This window comes from Asterias amurensis, chromosome 14 (genome assembly GCF_032118995.1).
Source record: "Asterias amurensis chromosome 14, ASM3211899v1".
Taxonomy (NCBI): Eukaryota; Metazoa; Echinodermata; class Asteroidea; order Forcipulatida; family Asteriidae; genus Asterias; species Asterias amurensis.
The window spans coordinates 7,574,811-7,594,605 of NC_092661.1; the positions used below are offsets into that span (position 1 = coordinate 7,574,811).

General features: G+C 37.9%; 1 protein-coding gene across 3 annotated transcripts in view; it reads right to left on the reverse strand.

The window, feature by feature from the left end:
- Nucleotides 1-19,795, reverse strand: part of LOC139947116 (uncharacterized) — a 37,367-nt gene that overhangs the window by 12,235 nt on the left and 5,337 nt on the right. For 2 of the 3 annotated variants that reach the window (XR_011787319.1, XM_071944962.1), the window contains exons 2-6: nt 14,941-15,216; nt 8,662-8,799; nt 6,240-6,338; nt 3,949-4,047; nt 2,530-2,580 (exon numbers count right to left, since the gene is read on the reverse strand). Coding sequence is in view for 2 of the 3 variants with exons in the window: in XM_071944962.1 (XP_071801063.1) it covers nt 2,530-2,580; nt 3,949-4,047; nt 6,240-6,338; nt 8,662-8,799; nt 14,941-15,087 (534 nt within the window). In the remaining variant the exon portion in view is untranslated. The remainder of the gene's footprint in view (nt 1-2,529; nt 2,581-3,948; nt 4,048-6,239; nt 6,339-8,661; nt 8,800-14,940; nt 15,217-19,795) is intronic. The other variant, XM_071944963.1, reaches the window with a different exon arrangement.

A 19,795-nucleotide genomic window follows, 5' to 3' on the forward strand; every position in this document is an offset into this window, starting at 1 on the left:
CAATGACTAAACCATCAGGACTTGAATTTGATGCTCCAAACCACTTGGCGATGACACCCTAATTTACAACAGGTAAACAGGCTACTTTTGTGACACAACATTCTTGCAAGTACACATCAATACACAAGTCATATGCAAACTTACTTAATGTAGGAATGATTAATAACCCACAGGGTATCATAAACATATATCAGTTATTTTCACATTTGATCCATGCAACAGGCTACTATGCATGCAACCCTATGCATGACTGTTAAGCGTGCAACAATCTACTTTCACATACATAACATTATTGTATAACAATTAAAATTTAAAAGGCGCTATTCCATCAAGATCATTGCGCATGGAAGCAATTACCATGGAAAAAGGTGAGTCTTTAGAACTTCACAAAATGCAGATAGAGAAACAGATTCCCTAATGGCAGTAGAGAGATTGTTTCAAATCATTGGCCCAGCTACACTGACAGCTTTTTTACCTAGAACTTTGTTTGCTCGGGGAACAATCAAGCAAGTTGTGGACCCAAAAAATTGCGGAAGAGTGTAATGTTATCCTAAAGTGGAAATATGAGGTGTAGTTTTGTTCAAGCATTAAAAACAAGAGTAATCTTAAAAAGGATTCGTTCTCTAATTGGTAGCCAATGAAGTTCCCCAATATGCAAAATAATGTAAAAACCCCACAGTGCATCTGTCATGTGATAGTGATTGAAACAGTAAGACTTCAACTCTCGATCATGAATATGTATAAGGTATGAATTTTATTATGAGTGAGCATTCAAATTGAAACTAATCAATGTGTGTTTTAGTAACATATAATCTGTCCTTGGTCTTGACATGGATGGCTCGGTTTCTGTAGCGTGTTCAAGCAAATGCACATTTTAAAATTGTGAAAACACAAACAGTACCAATCACCCTGAGAAAAAAAACCTTTAAAATGCTTTCCTTTTTGAACTAGTGGAAACACAAATTACCTCCCACAATATACCATTAAAAACAAGTCATGGTTTAACAACATTATTTTGACAATTCAACTAATTAATAGCCTGGTCAACAATCCCTTGAGATAGACTTTTTAACAATGGAAATATTTACCAAGTCATATCCAAAGCTCTTTTTGTTTTACAATTTGTTGAACAAAGTCAATTACCTCATACTCGTTAACAGAAGTAAAAAACAAAGTATTAGGATTAGGGTTAGAAGAGTAATCAGATAAATTAAGGATTGGGTGAGTAGGTAGGTTTGTAATTCAATTACAACAAATTGTTATTCTATGTCTCAATGCCTCAAGGGACCGTTGCCTCACAAGCTCTTCTTCTAAAATGGATCCCTTTCGCAGTGTCATATTATATTTATTTTCAACTTCATAAATCTTTACTTTTCTGTACTGTACTCTTTAAAGACAGTGGACACTATCGGTAGTTACTCAAAATAATTATTAGCATAAAACTTACTTGGTTACGAGTAATGGGGAGAGGTTAACAGCATAAAACGTTGTGAGAAACGGCTCCCTCTGAAGTGACTTAGTGTTTGAGAAAGAAGATATTTTCAACAACTTTTATTGCGAAACCTCAGAATTAGATTTTGAGGTCTCAAAATCATCAAGCATCTGAAAGCACACAACTTCGGTGGACCGAGGGTGTTTTTACTTTCATTATTATCTCGCAACTCTGACGACCAATTGACCTCAAACTATCACAGTTTTTTTTTTTTTATGCATATGTTGAGATACACCAAGTGAGAAGACTGGTCTTTGACAATTACCAATAGTGTCCAGTGTCTTTATTTAAAAAACAATAACAATAAAGACTAGTAATGCGTACATATCCACCCTGCTGAGTGTTCGAGGCGCAGTAAAACCGAAAAAGGAAACAAAAGAAAACTAACACAACAAAATTAGTCCTTGAAAACCTGTGACATCAAAAGATAAGTTTTGAGAAGAGATTTGAATGTTGTGGTACAAAGACAAGATATACGATTAAGTGGTACAGAGCGATGAGCTGAAGAAAAAGACCTGTCACCCAGGAGTGTTGAGACTTGGGTTCAAACTGATTGCTCTTGAGTGATAATGTAAAACAGTATTTTATTTTTGAATTATTTTCTTGTACAAGACGTGGTCAGAAGTGATAGTCATGCCATGAGCAGAGTATGAGTTTGAATCCCGGTCGTGACACACTTGTGTCCCTGAGCAAGACACTTTACTATACTTGCTTCTCTCCACCCAGGGGTAAATGGGTACCTGTTAGGGCAGATATAGTTCTTGTGATTGGTTTAGCTGAGTAGCGCATATATTGCGCACAGGCTGTATACTCCCCAGGGAGCTGAGATGGTTTAAGGAATGATTTAAGGCCCAGTGACCAGGGGTAATAATGTCGGAAGCGCTTTGAGACACCCTCGGGCGTGAACAGCGCTATATAGAAATGGGTTATTTTTATTATAATTATTATGAAGTGGAATAATAACAGTAACAGATGATGAAAATGAAACTGAAAGTTTGAGATGAGTGTAACAGGATGATATCATGATTGGGGTTTACCTCCATTTCATCACTTGAACATTCACCATTCTGATAGGAATCATACATGTCCTGAATGCATGCATGTTGAGGGAAAAATGAACACGGTTAATAAACTTCAATCAAATCCAATGCAATACTCACTTGATTGCTCACAATGTCTAAAATTTCAAAATTTGATCACAACACGAATTAATATATAATGGACGAAGCCGAGCAACTTAATAAAGGCAGACTCAAATTCTAGTGGCTAAGACATCAGGCTGTGGGTTCGAATCCCTGTCATCACACTTGAAAAAGTGAACTGTCTAAAATTGCCTTTAGCTTTTGAGCACTGTGAAGAATCTACCATTGCAATGCATAGGGTTAAAAACATGCCTTAGATTTCATTTCAATGGGTCATGCTTTCATCAAACCAACCTCATGCATAATTTGAGACTGAACTAGTTTAGTCTCTGTGTATTTTTTTAATTGATATTCAGTTTCATTTGGCATTAGTCATTCACACAGCAAACAAGATTAACAACCAGCATTGTATAACCCCGGTTGGGCGGGTTGGCCTGCCCAGAACTCTGAGCAAAATACACCGTGCTGCCCAGCACAGATTTCCCCCAGATTGCACTTCAGCAATGATCTTTGGTGGATTTAGAGCCCACCACTAAAATTGGTCGAGCTACAACAGTGTTAACAACTTAATTGGATATAATCAAATGGAGGAATATGAAATGTTGATTGGTACCCAGCTGCAGTTTATTACAGTTATGCAATTTGGGGTTTCTTAGCTGTCCCAATGGAAACCAGGAAAAACCGTTTGACGTGACAGACACTGTCCTCTTTATCTCAAAAATTTCAGAATTATCTCCACATACATCAGTACATGTAGTCTAGAAATATTGTACGCACTAGGAACTTGTTAATGCCCCATCCTTCGCTTCATCTGAAAACTACACAAAAATATTGAAACCTGTGGCACAAATTGTGACTTCTTCCGTTTTCCTTTTTCTTAATATCAGTTTGTAAAATAAAATTGCCCTTTCAAAATGCCACAGTAATGGCATTTTGTTGTATGAGTTGGGATGAGTTTACATTGGTTGTAGTACATCTTGTGGTGTCTTTTACACAATGAAACAATGGACCCCACACAGGAATTATTGGGTCAATCAGAACCCTACAAGGTAGATCTTCAGAAAAGGGAATAATAGAACAACAATAGGACCCCACAAACCAGACCTGTAAGGTTGTGTGTGTGTGTAGATACACATCACACTCAAACCGAGGACCTTTAACAAAAGAGGACAATAGAGCCAACAGTTGGAAAACGTGTACAAAACCAATGGGAGCTGTTGCAAAAAAGTATAAACAAAAGAGGGACAATAGGAGGTCCATGGTTGCAGGCGTATGCTTGGGTGTATGTGTGTACAATATAGCCATGCGTCTTACCATTCTGGGTCTCTTACTGGGAGCTCTTCTTCCTTTACATTTAGGTCTGGATTTACCCAAGTGTTTCAAAGCTGGCGTCTCAACGGTTACTTCATCCAACTGTAAAACAATCATAAATAGGGTTTGAATCTACATTTCATTTTCCTTAATGGTAACCTGTTAACCATTTCTATTGATTCAATTCTAAATTGAGAAATGGAAATATGGAGTCGGGTGCCTGTGATCGTCGGTGCTGGCTCTCTAGTTACTGTGTGTATTTTGAGCCAATCTGTTACAGGTGTTACTTCTTGGGTCTCTCTCTTTAATTTTACACATGACAAACACCAATGTTTGACCCTACCTTTACAGACGCTGGACACTGGATTTTGAGACCTAAATTCGTGGAAAATTACTTCTTTCTCAAACGTCACTTCAGAGGGAGCCGTTTCTCACAATGTCCTATACTATCAACCTCTCCCCATAAAGGTTTTATGCTACTAATTATTTTGAGTATAATTACCAATAGTTAACTTTTTTAAAAGGTTAAACGATTTAACATCGAAACCCTAGACATAATCAGGAAATAAATGAGCGACATTATAAGTCCATCAGAATACAGCACAATTTTTTCCAAAAACCAACATTAACTTAAAGGCAGTGGACACTATTGGTAATTGTCAAAGACTAGCCTTCACAGTTGGTGTATCTCAACATATGCATAAAATAACTAACCTGTGAACATTTGAGCTTAATGGGTCATCGAAGTTCGAGATAATAATGAAAGAAAAAAACACCCTTGTCACACAAAGTTGATTGCGTTTAGACGGTTGATTTCAAGACCTCAAGTTCTAAATCTGAGGTCTCAAAATCAAATTCGTGGAAAATTACTTCTTTCTCATAAACTATGGCACTTCAGAGGGAACTGTTTCTCACAATGTTTTATACCATCAACCTCTCCCCATTACTCGTCACCAAGAAAGTTTTTATGCAAATAATTACTTTGAGTAATTACCAATAGTGTCCACTGCCTTTAACCATTTAGAAAATTATTAATTTTTTTTAAAGGTTAAACGATTTAACATCTCAACCGTAGACACAATCAGGAAATAAATGACGACATTATAAATCCATCAGAATACAGCACAATTTTTTCCAAAAACCAACATTAACTTAAACAATAAATGCTAGTTCAGTATAAAGTGAATATTTGTTTAATCCTGCCTTCATTTCGTTAGCAAATCCAACATTTGAAGTCCTCCATAATTCTGTTTTGTTTTGATAGCATTTCCTCTTTCAGTTCAGTCCCTGTTAAGTATTTGTTTGCAGATCAGTTAAATGTTCTTGACTATTTTAATTTAGTTTTGTATGAGGTTTGTCTAGGTTAAATAAATAATAATATCAATAACAGATATAATCAGGTGAGGTTTGTGATAGCACCATGTGTAAATCTCTTTGGAGTAGTGAGGGTTCTGAAAACCAAGTTGATAACTTAAAGGAACGTTACAGAATTGGTAAGAAACAAAAATCGTGAATATCACAGATTTACATAAAACTTACACGATCTAATGATGATGATAGTAGAAAACATCCCTTGAAATGTTTCTGTCTGAAATGTCATATTTGATGAGAAATAAATAATCTAACTTCGCGTAATTGGAGTTTATCGCTCAGTGAGCGCTTTATTCATTTTTATTTTGACATCAATGCAATGCAAAATTTGTGCTAGGTTTTTCACTATTTTCTCATGACCCAGATGGCCGATCGATCTCAAACTACTACAGGTTTGTAAGTTTATGTATATGGTGGATTACATAAAATGCTTACACTGCCAGCAATTGTTTTGTTAGCAAAAACCCATTCTGTAATGTTCCTTTAACAGATCCTTCTGTGATTATATTCCCACCATATATAAAGTGTCAAATCAAACTTTTAAAAAAATGATGAGAACATAGAATTAGCTGTTACAAGCTGCTTACCAATCGAAAGGACCTATGGTACAGTATATAAGCACAAAAAAAGATAATAGGCTGACATTTCAACCCTAGCAGAGTCTTTCTCAAATCAAAATATGATGTACACTATTTAACATTTGTTTTAACAGAAAAGCCTTTGCAAAAGACTCTTCTTTTTGCTGTTAATTAAGGATAGTTCAGATTGTTATCACTAGTTTCCTTAATGTCCAGGCATATAATATGTGAACCAGCAAAGTCATGTTAAATGATGTTAAAGTACCTATGCTAGTGTTATGGGGGGGGGGGGGATAAGGGAAAGGGGGGGGGGGGTCAAGGCAGGTACCTGTAAGTGTTACTCACATTGATGTTAATGATAGTGATGACATCACCGGATATTGCTTGATTGAGTTGATTAATCCATTTCTCTTGCTCGTTAGTGTCATCACATGAAAGCACCCACTGTAATCAATATCAACAAACAAAATATCCACAACCATCAACTAAAAATCAACACATTCTCTGAAATGACCAGGGACTTTTTCAAAATCTCAGCTATGGTTTTGGGCTTCGGCACCAGACTCTGGCCTCCATCTGTGGGCTACGTTTGATATTGAAACACCACGCACATTGCACACTACTCTGAATATGGTGACAGAGCCCATGCCGAAGCCTAAAGCCAAGGTTTTAAAAATGTCCCTGGTCTCCATTTTATGAAGCCATTATACACTTTCGGTAAACAGTATTTTCCAAGTCCCACACTTCGTGTATCACAACTTATATATAAAATAACAAACCTGTGAAAATTTAGGCTCAATCGGTCGTCGGAGTCGGGAGAAATTAACGAGAAAACCCACTCTTGTTTCTGCATGTTTCGCCGTGTCATGACATGCGTTTAAAATAAATTCGTAATTCTCGCTATCAAAAATTGACAGCAGATACCATCAACCTCTCCCCATTACTCGTTACCAAGAAAGGTTTTATGCTATATAAAGCATTTCATGGAACAATATTTCAAGAGAAGTCTTTCACCATTATCTTCTGTAAACCCTGTAAATTATTTGTAAATCTGTGAACTTTATTATTTGTTTTTGGTTCCGAAAGTGTATAATGGCTTTAAAGAAAATAGTTAAAGCCATTGGATCCTTCAGAAAAAAAAAAAAAAGTTCACAGATTTACAAATAATTTACAGGGTTTACAGAAGGTAATGGTGGAAGACTTCCCTTGAAATATTTGTCCATGAAATGCTTTACTTTTTGAGAAAACGGTAAAACAATATAAATTCTCGTTAGCGAGAATTACGGATTTGTTATAAACACATGTCATGACACGGTGAAACGCACAAAAACAGGAGTGGGTTTTCCCGTTATTTTCTCCCGACTCTGATGTCCGATTGAGCCTAAATTTCTACAGGATTGTTATTTTATATAAGTTGTGATACACGAAGTGTGGGACTTGGACAATACTGTTTACCAAAAGTGTATAATGGCTTTAACAAATTTATCTGTTTAGGAAAGCTTTGCAGCGAACCAGCCATAAGCTATTGTACATTACTCTAAAAGGTTGACTGGGTCATAACTTCAGTCCGAGATCATTTTATACTCTGGGTTGTACGGTTACAGTTGTGACACATTCATGTATCAACTACGAGTACATTTATGCATACATGTACAGCACTACTGATGTTTAAACAATTCTAGATCATTGGGAAAACCCATGTGATCATCACACAAACTTGGATTTCCTTAAAACAGTGGTCTGTTCGCCAACAGGGTTTGTACCAAACTTTTCTTGGGGTTTTGCCAGCGTTTTTCACTGTCCATGTACAGCATATAATCTAATGGCTTCCTGAACATTGTTATTTATAATGGATAGGAATTTGAAGCCACGAGGCCCTCAGTTGTTTTAACTGGAAATTGGCAAGCTGACCACATTCATTTTACTGGATCGGATTTAAAGTCTGATTGATTGAACACTCCGAGTATTGCACCAGTTAATGCTACCTTGTAGCTGACGATTGGCTAGACCTACAATGTATCTGATTGGTCCAATTTTCTTGCTGTAGGTAGTCTGCCCTCAAGCCCTTTTCCCAGATTTTGTCATTTACAGAATTTTTAGTTTTTTAAAGTCTTGTCTTTGACAAGTTTTGTTATTCATGGTTGCTTTGAAATTAAGGCTGTATTTGTCGAGGTTTAGACCTACACGGTGATGTCGTACAGCTGCAGACCATTCCATGAACTGGGGCAAACCCCCCTCTTAAGAAAAAGTGTACTGGGTTCTTTAACCCTTTAACGAGTAGAGACCATAGCAGCACAAGTACCAAAATGCACATAGCGGCTGCAGACGGGCGCAAGATTTGACCTACTTTTTTCGCATAAAGAGGTCAAAGTAAAGGTCATGTCCGCATATGAAACTTTCAAATGAAACAACAATTCTATTTTTAAACACAAACCTGTCTGTTTTCATGTCATTTCTGTTTATATTTTTACATGATACCAAATTGAAAAATAAAAGGAATGAATAATATTACAGTAATATCCGAGTATTGTGATTATTGTACAGAAATGAATGGTCTTTATAAACGGGTTATAATGGCAAATACACAGCACATGGAACATACTGACTGACAAACGAAGCATTATACGTCTTGCTCAACCATGTCAAGGATACAAATGTGAAGACCACTGACCCAGACTGTTCCACTTCCAGATCTCCATCCCCAAAACATTTGACTGATAGACCTCTGATTATTGTCAAAACCCTGGAATATAATAAAACACATTACCTGTTCGTAAGTGGAATCAGCTGGCACCAGAGCAAATCCTCCTTTCTTTTTTCCCTTCTTATCCACAACGTGAATGCATTCTTTGTATTTAGATAGATATACTGTGTGACTCTCATCTACACCACGACCATTATCATCCTGAAACATTTACAAAAGGAAAACAGTATTCACAACATGAAAGTCTGCTCAAGCACAGAAAACTGCTAGAACTTTACTTACACCAGGGTAAAGGTTAGTTAGTAAATAATACCATGCCACCGACACCAACTGTGACTGGTTTCCTGATTATTTCTGTGATTTTATTTAAAATATAAAGTAATAAACCAAAAGGGAACTGACTTGGCTAATTTGAAATAATTTGGGGTTGAACAAAGAAAAATTGACAAGAGTAGGAGTTGAACTTGCAACCATTTGAAAGTGGCATCCCCTATAAAAGGTCACCGTCACCTTAAAAAGGTGATTCTTCTACTGCCGCTTCCCGGGTTGTACAGAAACTTGGATATCCCTAGCCTTTGATCAAGGCGCACGCGGCACAGCGGATAGCACGCACCAAAAATGTAATGCACGAAAAAAGACTATCACTGCGAGCGAAGCGCCTTTACCAACTCGTTTTGGGGGCCTTATGTTTTTCTTTACATTTGCCAACGATTTTGGTGGGAGAAAATGTAACAAATTTAACGCTCTAGTGACGTCATGCAAGTGGCTTCTTATTGGCCAGCAACTCACCACGCTAATGCATTATGCATTACATTTTCTCCCACCCGCTCGTGGTGATAGTCTTTTTTTCGTGCGTTACATTTTTGGGGTTGTGCGTGCCATCCGGTGTGCTGCGTGCGCCTTGACTAAAGGCTAGGATATCCCTGCCTAATTACACGGCAGTTACAGGCTGAATGGCTTCTGACTGGCACCCCAAAACAAATATATTGCCACAATAAGGAGACAATCAACATTAGGGCCGAGTTAGAAGAGTGCCATCACGTTAATCTGGAGGGCACAGGTTCAAGTCCTGCTTGAATCAATTTGTCTTTGTTCAACCCAAAATTATTTACAGTTTAACACGTCAAGAAACGCTTTTTTTATTGCATCATTTTGTATATAAGCTTGAAAAGTTCACATTCCAGGGAATGTTAGAAATGAGAGATGCCCTTTAACACGGAAAGAGTACTTTGGCCTCATCATGGCCTTGCCATGCATGGAGGAAGGAATTCCATTGCTTTACATTGGGACCTATCCAAACTATCACACTTGAATCTTTGTGCAACACAAGGAAAAGGTTTGTATAAAAAACAAACATTTACAAGCTTCGTTGTTAACATGAGGAAATGCTCTCAAATTTGTGACTACCGCGAGAATTTTGGCTACTTTCAATAAGAAATGGAGTTAATGTACACAGTACATCAGTGGTTTGCACACCTTCAATTAAACCTTACTCTATTAAAAGACCATGGAGGTAAAGCTACCTAGCCTCCATGATGATTAGACTTGACAGAGAAAGCACACTGCGTAGTTGTTAATGTAAACAGATTATGAGGAAAGGACTTGGTCAAATCTACTTGTGTTTACATAATGAATCTCCAAGATAATTTCTGACATTCCTTGGTATTTTAATCAGTACTGGTTTGGCAGACTTAATGGCAAACTATTGCATGAGTGCATTAGAGGATCTTTCACCCTTCCTCTGTGCATTCTTTGTGTGAGGCCAAGCTGTACTGGAAAAATATGTTTGTATTTTAAGTTCTGAAAGGAACAATCTTCATTCCATCCTTCACAACCAAGCAATGATGAGTGATGACTATGAATATATTTTCATTTTGTTTAATGGTTTAAAAGGTAGCGTCATAGATTGGCTTTCATCAAAGTAATGCTGAAATATAGGCCAAATATCAATAAATAAGGGAATCAATGTGTGGTGAAGAGGTTTTCAACTTGTGGTTTAATCCCAACGAGGCCTGGTTCTTCATAATTTTACCGAGACGAAGTCGAGGTAAATTATCAAAAACCAGGCCTCGTTGGGTTTTAACAACTAGTTGAAAACCGATTCAACACACTTTGATTCTCATTCATAATATACCTTTTCGGTCAAAAGACATCAACCCAAAAGTAAAATAACTCCTTATAAGGGAGTGTTGTGCGCGTCGCGCGTATCGCGTGATGTGGCACAACTGTCCCGGCTGTTGCTCTCGACCAATAGGAATGAAGAAACTGTCTTACAAGCTCGCGTGTCACGCCCATGTTGTTAACACTTTTTACTGGTCATAAACAAATGTTGGTACACACCCACGCGACGCACTGTCCACCAATAGGAATAGCGAAACTGTCTAAGGTATTTATGAATTACAATAAATGTCACATGCAGCTGATTAGTGTCTACTTGTTGACAGTAAAAAACTGTCACAGTATTTTAAAAACAGGTTTTGGGATAAAATAAAAATATAAAAACTTTTTGACCCTAAATATTTATTGCTTTTTTAAATATTTATTATGTACTCACATTGTATTCAGGGTAAATTTTACAAAGCCAGTGATTTCAGTGTCAGGCCAGTAAGATAAGACAAGTCTGGTAGTCTTTTTTTAAGTTTTCAATTCAACATTCTTGTCTCAATGATGTTCAAATGTAGAGTTTGAGTCTCACAAATATCTTTTAATCCTGCCGAGTATCACCTAGATAAATCTTCTCTTAGTGTGTGTGTTCAAAGTGTGTTCTCATTTTGATTCTAGTCTCTTCTCATTCATTTTGGTAATTGTAGCAGTCCAGTAAACATTCAGAGTCGCGGTCTTGTGGATTTTTCCCCCAGATTCGAGCCCAGCTATATATTCACTATCCTGCTCATGATATTACAATTGATAAAAACAAACTGCAAATGGAAAATTGGATTGTGGATTTGTTTAAAAGTCAATTTCAGATCCTTCCTCCATGGTAGGAGGAAGCTGTGGACTATTTTCCTAAAACGTAAACAGACAAGCAAAATGCCACACATCATTACATGTACCCTGCTGCTCAAATTGATGCACGCTGTGTCTAACTCCATGGTGTTTTGTGATGTAACTCATCCCATAATGAAGACTTACTCCTTTGCTCTTTGACCATAACATTTACTGAAGAAAGTTGTCTGCGTCAGTAGGGATTGGCAAGTGGAACAAAGAGGACGAGCAGGAATATATTTATGGAGAAGATCTGATAATACATCAGGAGAAAGGCCATGAAGAGCTTTAAAAAGTAAGGAGATTTAACAAATGCGATACGCAATGTTATTGGGAGCCAGTGGAGTTCTTATAAGAAGTGTATTTTGAGTACGAGGTGTACGTGAGCGAGCAGCGGTGATTTGAACTTATTGAACTTTAGGAAGATCTCTATCTGAAAGTCCAGTAAGAAGAGGCCTAGTCTATTTGTTTACAGAACACACTCAACAATCTGTGTTAAATCTATAGTGTTGATTCACAGCTTCTTGGTTGACTCATCAGAGCCCACAAAGTGAATGGTTCCTACATGTACACCATCAACACTACTTTTTACAACCACACCATGGAATTCAAACAGATCAGAAGGGAGTGGTTTATCAATTACCTAAATACATTGACACATGGAGTGGGTAAACAATGTGTTAGCTTGTATCTGGAAAAAAGGGTCTGAAATTTCATGAAAATTAATAGGAGAGTTTACATGTGGTGTGTAATTACTCAGTTTATGACCATAAAAAGCTGTTGATCTAGATAACCCTTTGAGAAACAATCCCCTTAGTGTGGTTTTATAGAGGAATTCAAACACATTTCAATCTGAGAAATATTTCTGCATGAACATTTGTTTATATATGTCTAAGTATTAGACCGTACCATAGGTAATTTTCAAAGCAGTTTGCAACAGCTAATTATATTTTCTTATTCTGACTCTGATAAAAATATGAATGTAGGACTGGACAGGCCATTGAATTGAAAGATATCTACTGTTATATTTTTTAATTACATACATTGTAAACCCTAGCAGAGTCTTCCTCTAAGGTTATAAATGAAAACACAACACAAAAGAAAACAAAACACAAACAACTACAAGTGAAAAAGAAACAGCCACATTAGAAGAAATGAAGAGAGATAGAAATGCCAGAAAATGTTCTTTTTTTAAAACACTACACATGTTGATGCACAGTTCACCCCTATAGCTCCACGCTTCACCAAGGGTAAGATTGAAATAATTCATTAAATTCACCAGAGGGTGACCTGGCAGATCATTGATTGGCTTTGATGAATACTTGACAGCTGTTAAGTTATTGGTGATGAGATGCTATCATTTACACTCCCTCCCTCTGTGCCATTTAGGTCATTACCTATTTATAGCCAATGTGTTTGAGTTCATACCATGACTTCATTTGCTGTCAGTGTCAGAACCCATGGAGTACAAGGATGTTTTGTGGAACACATGGTATACACATGGTATGCAGTGTACATTGTATCGAGAACATTGCACTGGGTAAAGGCCAAGTATACCTTGTATAGGCTAAACTTTGTATTTTTTTACCAATTCGACTTCTTTAACCCCACATTCATATACCTCAGACAGTTTCACTATATTGGTGGGGGCTGTTTAAACCTTTAATAATGACCAGTGTTTATAACTTGACAGCTTGATGCAAGACGTTTCTTGTTACGGGCGATGCAGGTGCTGTCATTGATTTGTCCGCGCTGTGTTGCAGAACGTGTTGCACCAAGAATATACACGCTTGTGCATGAACAGAACCGGAAACTGTCGGAAATAGATGGCAACACACGGACGTCGTACACTGTAACATGTACATGGATGTAGGAACATACAGAGCTTAAGCATTTAAGTTACAGAGTTTCTTACTTTATTACACCTTTTAACCAAAAAGGTATATGAATGGGAATAAAATGGTAGCTAACCTAGTTCTTTCACAGCCGATTAAAACCTCGCAGGGTTGAAATTGCCGTGTGCTTCATCACACGGCAATTCGACCCTGCCGTTTCTAAACGGCCGTGAAAGAACTAGTCGCTACCCTTTACATTGTAATTCCCTTATGTACAATAAGGGAATCAATGTGTTCTGAAGAGGTTTTCAACTAGTGGTTTAAACCAGCCGAGGCCTGGTTCTTGATAATTTTACTGTGACAAAGTCGAGGTAAATTATCAAGAACCAGGCCTCAGTGGGTTTAAACCACTAGTTGAAAACCGATTCAACACGTTTCGATTCCCATTCATAAATACCTATTGATTGGTCAAAAAACATCAAAACTTTTTGGTCAAACAAAAGTAAAATAAATGCAAAAAATATAATTGTTCAATGATTTCTTTCAACACAACACCCCTCTAGCTATGAAATGGTAAGGCCCTCTGGTAAACAACTCCTTTTATGGAGATTGCTGTGTATCGTGATGTGTGGCACAACTGGCCCAGCCTTTGCTATTGACCAATAGGAATGAAGAAAATGGCTTATAAGCACTTGAACTGCAAGCTTGCGTGTCACGCCCATGTTTCAACACTTTTTACTGGTGTTGTATCATCAGTTCAAACACCCCACGTGATGCCCTCTCGACCAATCAGAATGGATAAACTGTCTTATGTATATAAAAAATACAATCAAACTATAAGACCAGTGAAAATTTAATTTCAAAAAATGATTCAGATACGGCCGAAGTCTGGAGTTGTTTTGTTTGTGCAGGAAAAATAGTTCGTCAATTGGGAAACACAATCTGAGAAACATTTCATGCAGTAACACTTTTAAGATTAAAATGTTTTTGTACTGCTATCTCTCATACCACCATCACTATAAAACGCTATGCAATGTCGCGGAATATAAGTCAAGTGGTAACGCAGAACAGGTTTACACCAAAGCCAGTCATGGTCACTTTCTGCGTGGTAACGAGACAAAATCCAATGAGAACAAGGCTTATGATATGCCAAGCACTGAAGTGTATACACGTACACATGTACAGGGCCCACTTTCATCGCTGCTTAAAGTGATGGTGAGCAAATTGTTGTGCTTACTGTAGAAGAAGAATTTGCTACGGTGCAAACATATTTCACAGGTTAGCAGAACAAAATTGGGCAGCTATATTGCGCGTTTACCAAGGATTTGCATTGTGACGTCATTTATTTTCATGCAGTAAGTACCGGATCGTTAGCACGTCTTTTTGTGTGCTTACGGTTAGCAGCACTTTGAAATGGAAATCGCACAGGAAGCGCAAAATCGGCCGCAAAGCAGCGCTATAAAATTGGGCCCTGTAGGTCCCAGTACTGATTACCAAACTTAAAGAACCTCCAAGACCCTACCTGTCCCTCATACAGATGGAGTGCGTCTTGCCTCATAACAGCATATTTCTTCTTCCATTTTGCCACACCCCTCCGCCCCGCCTTTCCGGCCTTCAAGTTGAGCACCCCACTGATGCCCTCACTGGTCAAAATCTTCTGTGGTGGCATGTCTCAGCCTGGTAGGGACGAGTAGAATGGATATTGTAGCTCTGTTTATTAATGCTCAACCTGCAGAAGCTTCAAGTCAATGATGCCAGATGCTTGTGGAATTCAATGGGCGTGATTTACTGGACATATCTGTGAGATAAAAAAAGGGGATTGGAAACATTTTCAGAAAATATATATCAGTTGAGAACCATCTTTGTACTACATAATATGTGCTGCATGTAGGCCTACTGTACATGAAACTATTTTTGTTTTGACACTGAGAAAAACTGTGCAGGTTAGCCAGCTAGAATTTGAGAGGTTAGCCAGCTAGAATCTGAGAGGTTAGCCAGCTAGAATTTGAGAGGTTAGCCATCTAGAATTTGAGAGGTTAGCCAGCTAGAATCTGAGAGCAAAAACCACAAGACTGCAAGGCTTGTACGTAGCTCAACATTTTCACTAGACAAGAAATTTGAGTACAAGACCAGAATCAAAATGAGAAAAATCTTTCTATGACCCGATCACAGACATACATGTAAAAAACCTATAGACGGACAGTAGGGGGCGCCAAACTGAAATTTTGTACTTTCTCAAACCGTGGGCGGAAGTTAACGCGTGACCCGCTGCTTTTAGTACATGTTTTGGTATAACCTTGAGGCAGTGCCCACACCGTCTTAATTATATTTTATAAATTTGCAGAAGATGATGACCCGATGCGGGATTGTAGCCTTAATATGTAAGACAACACTTCATAAATAATCCATATGACTGTTTGCAAATGTTGGGCGTTGAGGTTGAACTGTTAAAATGTCATGTTTACAACCTTTTTCCCCCCCGGGAAATCCAGTCTAAACAACTAACGGCAGAAAAGGTATCTAGCTAATGATCTTACATTGTTTCTTAGACTTAAGTGATTCGTTTACCCTAAACACACACATTTTCTGTCGTCATCTCTTCACTCGCCCATTGCTTTACACGTGTTTTCGCTTGCGTTTTCACAGATTTTGCCCACGGTTTGGGGTATAGTCTGGTGCCGTCACAATTACGGTATCTGGACGTTGATTTCCATAGGTGCTGTCCGTCTATAGGTTCTTTATGTCTGTGGACCCGATACAGTTCAACTTACATGTAAGTTACTGTACATCTGCTTTTATTTTGTAATGGTTTAAAAGCACTACATGTACATGTAAGAGGAGATTGATCTCGTCTGTCTTTGGGATATTCAGTATACTTCTGGAAAGGTATTTTCCAGACTCAAGGTCAGCATTTACACAGTGGGGTATTATTATTCAAGACCCAAAATTGCAGGACTTGTCTCGTCATAAGTTTACTGGACTGAAACTGTGATAGGCCTATGTGATGACCGTCACATCAAACAGTTTTGGACTTTGACAAAAAATGCACTTGAACGATATAAAACAATGCATTTTACACCATTTTTCCCATTTTCATACTGGAATTAAAAAATGAGTGGATCACAAAACTGAATTTGTCCTGGGAGCCCCCTCGATTTTTTAATTTGGTTTGTTTGCTCTATCTGTTGTTGGAATGTGAAGTACGCATGGGCGCCATAGCATGCAGATGCAGCGCTAAAGAATATGCAATGCCATGCTGAGATCATTGAGCTGAGACCAAGTACAATATATAAGCCATGAGCAAGCTACATTATCAACACCTTCACTTGTCTACCACAAAAAATGTTTGGTTACCAAGAATACCAATCCAACTTGTCACTTGGCTTGGATCACTAAAACAGACTTCAACAACACAAAGATGTTCCTTCTTTAGGCAGTCAAGTAACTTTTAAACACAAAGCAACCCCTTAGGGAATGTTAGAGAGGACATATTTAATGGTGCAATGGTGGCTGTGTTGGGGACCTGCTCCTGAATACATGAGATTTTGCTGAGGAAACCAGGAGTGTCATGAATATATGATGGAATCTGCAGCATTAGCAGCTTGAGAAAACTGTCAACAAAAAGAGATATTGTCTCAGTGTGGGAACCATTGCCAGATTTATAATGGGTCTCCCTGGGTTGTCTGGTTTGTGTACCTTGGGGATGTAGAGTGTCAATACTAGAGGACTGCAAAAGAGCAGCGTGCCATGGCCGAGTGGTTTAATAGAGCATCGAATTCAAGTTCTGGTGGTTATTAAGTCACCGGAGTGTGGGTTCGAACCCCGGTCGTGACAATTGTGTCCTTGAGCAAATACTTTACTACATTTGCTTGGGTGCCTGCGACGGTAGGGGTTGATTTGGTTAAATAAAATACAGATAAATTTGTCTTGCTCTTTGAAAAAAAAAAAATTGAAGTGGTTTGGAATGTGCGTGGAAACAAGCTTGACAAAACTCTTTTGCCACCCATTTATACAAAAATGTCACAACAAATGGTCCCATTAGTGTGGATAGACCCAAATCCATGGTCTATAGATGATCTCACCACCATGACCACAAAGGTAGAATTAACAATCTCACAAACTTCCCTGAAAGCAGGAAGTTGTTCATTTAGGCATATCAGAATAATAGGCAATTACACGTATGGCCTTTAATGATCTTGCAGTGCAATTGCTGTTTCCTTAATTGGTTTAACAGGAACATGTACCGTAAGTTTAACTTCAGATGTAACCACTCATTTCAGATACTGTAACCACTCACTAAAAAGAATACAAACAAATCCGTAAAAATAAAAAATAAACAGTTCTAACAACAAAACTAAAAGTTGCAGACCAAGCATGTGACAGAAAAATGTTAGGGAAAGCCCTACTACATCAGATACAATCTGTGGGATAGTGTAAATGACAGATTCTAAAATATTATTTACATGTATGGGTACATGTGAACAATGACTGTGAAGGAAGGTTACTTTTAAACAAACTTCACAAATGAAAACAAGCAGTATCAAGGCTGGGTACACATTTAAAGCATTTTTAGCTCCTAGTTGGCACTAAAGCCACTGACAAAAAAGTTGTATAATAAAATACATAAGTACAAAACCTTTACAATTTTGGAAGGTTGGGAAGGAATCCCACCCCCAATAGCCAATACACCACCAACTCAACTTGCCTGCAATCACCATACCTAAAGTACATGTAAGTACATGTATGGTACCTGTTAAAAGGCTGGCACTGTACAATCCACTAGGAAAACATGGTCTGAGTGTCCAATAAAGCCCAGTGCAGACTAACTGGCAGCACACATGTCTGTACAGTGCATTCTGAAACAAGCTATCCGCCCCAACTTGACAATCGCACCAACTTGGGGCCAAACCCTAATTAATTAACAAATTCAAGTGGGGAGCTCCCAGTCTATCTAGTCCCAAAGATCAATCACAGATTCAGAGTTCTGGCTATCTTGGCCAACTGCGGGCAATCCCTAAAATACCTACAGCTGGGACACCCCAACTTGAACACTCAAGTTTGGGTCCTTGCTCTATGTCCCAACTTAGTTGAGAGGATTGTCAAGTTGTAACGGAAATACAGTGTACACTGTCAGTCTTGGCTCAAAGATTCTACAATAATGGTCAGGTTCTGTTCTGTTTATCATCGAAACAACTGGGGGCGATGACATCAACTTAGTCAACAGATAATGTAGTGGAAATGATTAATTTACACTCTCATTGTAGTGCCAAGTGCTTTGAGTTTCTACATGTACAATAACTTTTATGGGGAAAAGGGTACAATGGGTGGATTGCATAGAGAGTTACGACTAGTCATATCTCGAGTTAGGACGAATTAAGTACTCTTCCTAATTTATCATCCTTATTTACTAGCCTTAAGTTTTTAATAACTCCTAGGACTAATTGTCCTACAAAAGGACTACTATACTGTATCTGTGTGAAATCGACCCCTGGGAATTTTTGTTAGTTGGGCAGGGATGCCATTGAACTACCTTTTGTTAACATTCCTGGCCTAACTTCAACAATCACCATAGGGAAAATCCCTTTCTATTTCCTTATCCACACTATGGAACATGGACAATTATTATGAAACGAGTTAATGCACAACAACACAGGGACACAATGTACATGTCTGGGAATGTACACATTCTGTGTTGCAGCTAAAAAGGCATTGCCATAGGCATGGTGAATGCACTAAAATGTATGACACCATGGAGGTAGAAATAGATGACACTAACTTTATAGTGTAGGCCTATCGTTTGGAAAATCAACTGGGGCTCCAGTTTTGGTGAAAATTCACAGGCTTTACATACAAGCACGGCTTGTACAGCTCACAATTTAAACTGGTCTAACAACTATTTGTAGAAGACCAGAACCAAAATGAGAATACATGTAACTGTATAACTGTAAACAGTTTAACATAAATGTATTTCTGGTAATTAAAAAAAAGTAATTCAGTACGATGTTAATATTATTCAAACATATGTTTTTTACTTGAATTGGGTTTACTGGCCCAGGGCTAAAATTACTGCCTGGCCTAAAACTTGTTGTCTTGCAGTGTACACTTTTACTAGGCTTACACCATGTGCAAAAAGCTATTTTTAATGCATTGCTATCAAGCCCATTGTGAACAATGACTCCCCCTCCCAAAATGTCACTTAACTTATGAGTGTTAAATCATGCTGGAAGTTTTATGAAGGCCACTGTTTTTTACTGTACATGTACTGCACAACGGGTCGGTAAATTAATTATTCTTACTTCTAAGTAGTAAATAAAATGGTTCCCTATTGTAACAAAGCTTGTTATCCTTTAAAAACTCGACAGTATAAGGGTTTGGAG